General features: G+C 56.9%; 1 protein-coding gene across 1 annotated transcript; it reads left to right on the top strand.

Moving 5' to 3' along the window:
- Positions 1–3,358: 3,358 nt before the first annotated feature.
- Positions 3,359–3,955, top strand: ZFP41 (ZFP41 zinc finger protein; the record flags this gene model as incomplete). The annotated part of the gene is made up of 1 exon (XM_080694065.1): positions 3,359–3,955. The coding sequence occupies one exon, from the start codon at positions 3,359–3,361 to the stop codon at positions 3,953–3,955; it is 597 nt and encodes a 198-aa protein (XP_080550191.1).
- Between the last annotated feature and the right edge of the window lie 1,857 nt (positions 3,956–5,812).

The following is a 5,812-nucleotide window of genomic DNA, read 5'->3' as shown; positions in this document are numbered from 1 at the left end:
CTGGGGGCGCCGCCGGCGCGGGTGAAGCGGGAGCGGCGGGCTCTGGCGAGGCGGCAGCGCTCTCCGCCCGCCCGCCCCGGGCCGGGAGCGGCCCAGCCTCCAGGCGCGCCGACCCCTGGCCTCCAGCTGGTGCCCCTGCGTTCGCGCTCGGCATCTCCGGGCCGCGCGCGGCGGAATGGGCAGGAGAGCCGGGCTGCGGGAGGGCGGCGGCTGCGCTCCCGGCCCGGGCGGCCGGGCGCTGGCGTCGGAGGGCCCCCTCCTGGCGAAGGCCCGGGGCCGGTGGGCCGCTTCGGTGCCATTCCACCCCGAGCCGCGAACAGGTCCCCCAAGGCGGCACTGAGCGGGCCGGGTGCGGGCCTCCCAGGGAGACCCTCCTGTGGACGGATGCGCAGAGCTTCGCGGCGCCAGCCAGAAGCCTCACCTGAGAGGTAAAGGAGCCACCCTGCGGTTGCGCAGCAGGACGGGAGCCCCACGCTGTGGGCCAGTGTGGACGGAGCTGGGTCACCAGCCTGTGGAAGGAGGGAGCCAAGGAGACGCGACTGTGCTCTCCGTTCTTAGCGATTCATTTCACAGTGTGCACAGGTGGTAGACAAGCGAGCACACACAGGCCCTACTTTAGCGCCTGCCAGTCCGAGGCGGGCAGAGGAGGCCATTATGAGGACTGTTTTCTAAACATTGCGTGACAGGGATCCCGGGATACAAGGTCCTGCCCTCAAGAACCCTACCGCGGAAGGAGACTGGCATGTCAAGGACAAGCCATACATGGAGCGACAAGTGCCCTGGTGGAGAGAACGGTGTGGCTGTGGCAGGGCCCAGAGGAGCCCACACCAGCCCTCGCCCAGCCTGCACCATGTGAGGCACAGGGGTAGATTGCTGTTTGGTTTTGGTTTTAACCCGCCCTTCTTACTAAAGCTAGCCCACAGGCCTGATGATGACAGGGATTGTGAGCCTCTGCCCTGGGTCATAGAGCATCCTTTACCCTGCCCAGAAGGCATGCCACCTCCTTCCTAAGGCCTCCCTGCCGCACATGACCTTCCCTCGCCTGCAGATTCAACTCTCACCTGTTACTGAGAACCATCTCCCAGGCGTCGCCTCCAGGTAGAGCCCCTGAAAGGCGACTTGGCCTGAGTCTGACTCAAGTTTACCCAGGTGTTTCTACTTAGGCAAGATCAGACCCTCAAATCCCATGTGAGATAGAAAACCCAGACATTTTGTGTGTCACCTCCCTGAATGGGCGAGGAGCATCAAGCCTCTCCTCCTGACTTGGCGAAGAGAATGCAGTGTGTATAGATTACCATCACTTTGGAAGTGTCTTTGCCTTCATTTCTGACTCTAGCCAGACCCCAGCCTCACACTCCAGCCTGGTTGGCCAAGAACCAGTGCAGATGAGATGAGATGTTACCTGGAGCATGAGCCACCAGAACCTCCTGGTAGACAAAAGTGACCATTCTAGCACACAGACTACTTGCTAAGAACGCTGTTGCCGGGCATGGTGGTGCACACTTGTAATCCCTGTGCTTGGGAGCCTGAGACAGGAGGATCATACAGGTTCGAAGCCAGCCTCAGCTACTTAGGCTTCAGCAACTTAGTGAGACCCTGTTTCCAAATAAAATATAAAATAGGTCTGGGAGTATAGCCTGGAGGTAGAAAGACTCTGGGTTCCACCCCAAGTGCCACACACACACACAAAAACTCTGTCAGCAAAAACAGTTTGTGCACACCCTACTCTCCTTGGAGCTGCACGCAGAATGCTTTTGATCTATGCAGGTCTCCTTTGCTAGAAGTTAAAGGACTTGATGTTTTTCAAGGCATTAAGCTGGAATCCAGTGGCCTTGAAAGAGGCAGATTGAAGAAGCTCAGAGACAATACAAAAAGAAATAGAGCAGGGTTCTTTTGCATTTTTTAAAAGGGATTGAATCCAGGGCCTTGTGCATACTAGGCAATTCTGTACCACTGAGCCACATGCATAGCCCCTAGACTAGGACTCTTAACATAAGTGATCATGGACCTTACAGCCGCTTCTACTGACACCTGGGCCCTGCCTGTCATCTCTGTTGCCAGGGGTGACTAATTCTTGTTTGAACTGGTACTGAGGTTGGGATACTGCCAGGTGGATGTATGGGTGGGAATATCAGGTCTTCGCCTTCTTAAGCAGACATTACATAGGGAATGTTCAGACCATGTGAGCATAGTTGGTGGTTACCTGGGGCTCTGGCCCTAAGTCTGGATAAGAACTGCCAGCCACTCAGGCAGGAAGGCAAGGGAGAAATTGCCCAGCAGGGCCAAGCTGCCACTTGCTCATGAGAGTGGAGATTAAGGAAATGGGTGTCCCTTGAATGCTCAAAACAGATAATGTATTCCCCAAATGATGGTGGGGGTTTGACTTTTTTGGCCATTGAATGAGTATTGAATGAGGTACCTTTGTAGTGCTAGGAGCTATCACAGCACTAGAAGACACAGCATGTGAACCAGGAAACGTCCATATTAAGTTAAAAAACAAGAGCGATTTGGCTGTAAATGAGGAAAGAAATGAGAACAGGGTGGAGTGAGGGCCTCTGGAGCACTGGAGGGGATTGTCGGGCCACAGCTCTGCAGGGGAAGGGTCAGCCCCACACAGACTAAGTCTGGATGCAGGAGCGCTGGTGTGTGTTTGGGGAAACCTGTGGCCAGCTGGGACAAGGATGGATGCCAAGGGCCCACAGGCTTGTCAGTATATGGCAAAGCCTTTGGAGATTTGAGCCAGAATGAGATACAATGGGATTTGCTGGCTGCCATTGACCAGGAGGGGCAACCCTGCATTTCACCCAGCTTAGGATGTGGGTGATGGAGACACCTCCCCGGAACCCAGAGCTCCAGCATACCGACTGGTCCTAGTTTGGGCAAGTGGAAAAATGAGAAAAGGTAACTTAGGGAAGTGGGGAGCGGAAGCCAGTGGTGGCCACTGGTCCACGTGGCCCATTGGAGCTCTGCTGCATGTGTATGGCGATCCGCCTCCTGGCCCACTGCTGGGTGAGCCAGGGTGCCATCTGCCGAGACAAAGAAGCTAGGGAGGGGCAGGATGCGGTGGGAGCGCTGGGAGTTCAGAGCTGGGTTGGAGGCACTCATCAGACATCCAGGTGGGAATGTAGGGTAGGGCCATTCCCTGAAAGCACGTTTCATGTGGTCTTCCCAATCTTGCCTCTCTAGCAGCAAGAGAACGAGTACCGTCATCCTGGTGCGGCCTTGGCTGCCCATGCAGGCCGTGCATGCAGAGCGGCCTCTGAGGGAGTAGAGTCACCAAGAAGGGGTCGGGAAGCCCCCGGCCGCATGTCCTCAGACTACCAGATTCCCAGAGTGCGTCCTCCTTCCTGCGATCAGCATGGAAAAGCCTGCGGGCAGGAAGAAGACTGCCCAGGCCCCAAAGGAGGAGGCGGATGTTCCAAAGGCCACGGTCAAAGGAGAGAAAGTGTCTGGTGGGAAAAAAACAAACAAGAGACCCACGGTGGCCAGAAAGCATCGGAAAGAGCGGATCCTGAGTCCTGAAGACGAGGCGAATCTCTTTGATGCCTTCGACGCCTCGTTTAAAGATGACTTTGAGGGGGTTCCCGTGTTTGTTCCTTTTCAGAGGAAGAAACCCTATGAGTGCAGCGAATGCGGACGAATCTTTAAGCACAAGACGGATCACATTCGCCATCAGAGGGTTCACACTGGGGAAAAGCCCTTTAAGTGTGATCAGTGTGGGAAGACCTTCCGGCACAGCTCTGATGTCACTAAACATCAGAGAATCCACACCGGCGAGAAGCCCTTTAAATGCGGGGAGTGTGGGAAAGCCTTTAACTGTGGCTCCAACCTCCTGAAACACCAGAAGACACACACTGGAGAGAAGCCGTACGAATGTGAGGAGTGTGGGAAAACCTTTGCCTACAGCTCCTGTCTCATCCGACACCGGAAACGTCACCCGAGGAAGAAGCACTGAGCAGGGGCTGCCTGCGGGGCTCCCTCCCTCGGCATCCCATGGCGGCCCGGGGGCGTGTGTTGAGTGAGCCTACGCTGCCCAGCCCTGTCTGTTATCTTCAGGAGACTCCCCCAGGGAATCTGTGCGCCAGAATAGTGACAGAAGCCCTTTGAGGCTCCTGGCAGCCCTGGCTGATTTCTAAGCCACTCCATGCCATCCAGAGTTCAGCAACAGAGCAAAAGGCTTGTCAGCTGCCATCATGGGACCACCTGGGGTGCCCAAGGACACCCACCCTGAGCAGCTCCTGTTGCTGAGGGCCCAGCGCCTTCCACTGCGCCCCTGCCTGTGGCATCACTCCACACTGCGCTTCCGCCAGCACCTTGAAGACTTGGCTCTGCAGATGTTTGGCCTCCTGGCTCCCCGAGCCTGGCCCCAGGCAGGAGCCAGGGACCACCAGCTGGGTAGTAGTGCTCGGTGGCCAGTTCTGGGCATCCACGGGCCCACTGGATGGCACCAGGTCTCACCGTCCTACAACTTGTTCTCTGGCTTCTCTCCTTGGACTGGAGCACCAGGCCCTGAGCTCAGCCACTGTCCCCAGAACTGAGCTGTACCATGCATCCTTCTGCCCAGCCACCATCCCATACGGGCAGCCGGTAGACCCATCACACACAGGCTCCTCAGGCCCTTGAACGCTGCCACCTTGGGAGATTCCTGCCCCGGCCAAGGCATGGGCCCTCAGTGCTGCCGGCAGCTTCACACAGCGGTGGCCCTGCGCCATGGTAGCCCTCCACTCAGGTTAGTTCCACTTTCCTGCCTGTCGCTAAGTCTGTCCTACCCCGAGCTGAGTCCCATAGCTGCGCCTGCTCTCAGTGGCCCAGGAATAGTGTGTGTGGGGCTCAGCTCCCTGGCTCAGGAGGGCAGCAATGATGCCCACCAGGAGGTCACACTGCCTGTTACGGGGAGATTGCCAGCACCTGTGTTTTTAATATAAGAACTAAGAAGTTTCTGGGGATGCCATGAAAGGGTCTCCAGGCGCAGTAGGCCTGTCCCTCCAATAGTCACGGAAACCAGGGGGTGGTTTTCTTCCAGTGGGAATGCTTTGCTTACCCCGGGACTCTAAGCTGTCACCTTAAACACCCTCGTGAGGATGAGCGTCTCCGAGGCAACAGCCCCGACCAGCATGGCCACCAGGATTCTGTCCTTGAAGAGTGGCCTATGGCGAGCCTCCCTCTGTTTCTGAGAACACTTCTAATCTTAAGCAGATCTCAGAGCTGTACTTAACATTCCACAGTACTGAGAAAGTGAGCTCTCCTCGCCACAGCGCTTGCTGGACGCCTGGCCCAAGGAGCCCACTTGTGCCTGGTGCAGGAGCATCACCAGCAGCCGCCTTGCACAGAGACAGCTCAGGTCCTCACCCCTCTTGACCTGGCTTCCAGAGGGCCACACTATGCATCACTAGCCCCCACCTGCCTCGTGCTTCTTACAGACACAAACACACAGTCTAGAAGTCTAGAATGTAGAAGTTCAGCCTCAGGCCCAGGTAACTCCAGCCTGTCACCTGCCCATGGCTGGCCTCAGGCCCACAGGACAGAACCTCACAGATCCCTGGCATATTCTCTGAGGACAGGCTCCCTCGGGCTGCAGGTGGGTATCAGTTTGTACTGTGCCACAGGGCAGAGTATAGTGTGTGGTCCTGGATTGGCAGAGTATAGTGTGTGGTCCTGCTGCTGGCAAGGTTCAAACCAGGAGCTTCCCATCCACCAGGGGGCAGGGCAGTGTCTGCGTCGTGGAGCATGGCTTCCTGGCCCCTGTCCTAGTTAATAAAGATGCACACCAAGGCTTTCAGGGGCACACCGTTATGCGTGCAGTTCACTCAGA

This window comes from Muscardinus avellanarius (assembly GCF_963383645.1).
Source record: "Muscardinus avellanarius genome assembly, chromosome: 4".
Classification (NCBI taxonomy): Eukaryota; Metazoa; Chordata; class Mammalia; order Rodentia; family Gliridae; genus Muscardinus; species Muscardinus avellanarius.
This window is presented reverse-complemented; position numbering and strand designations above follow the sequence as displayed.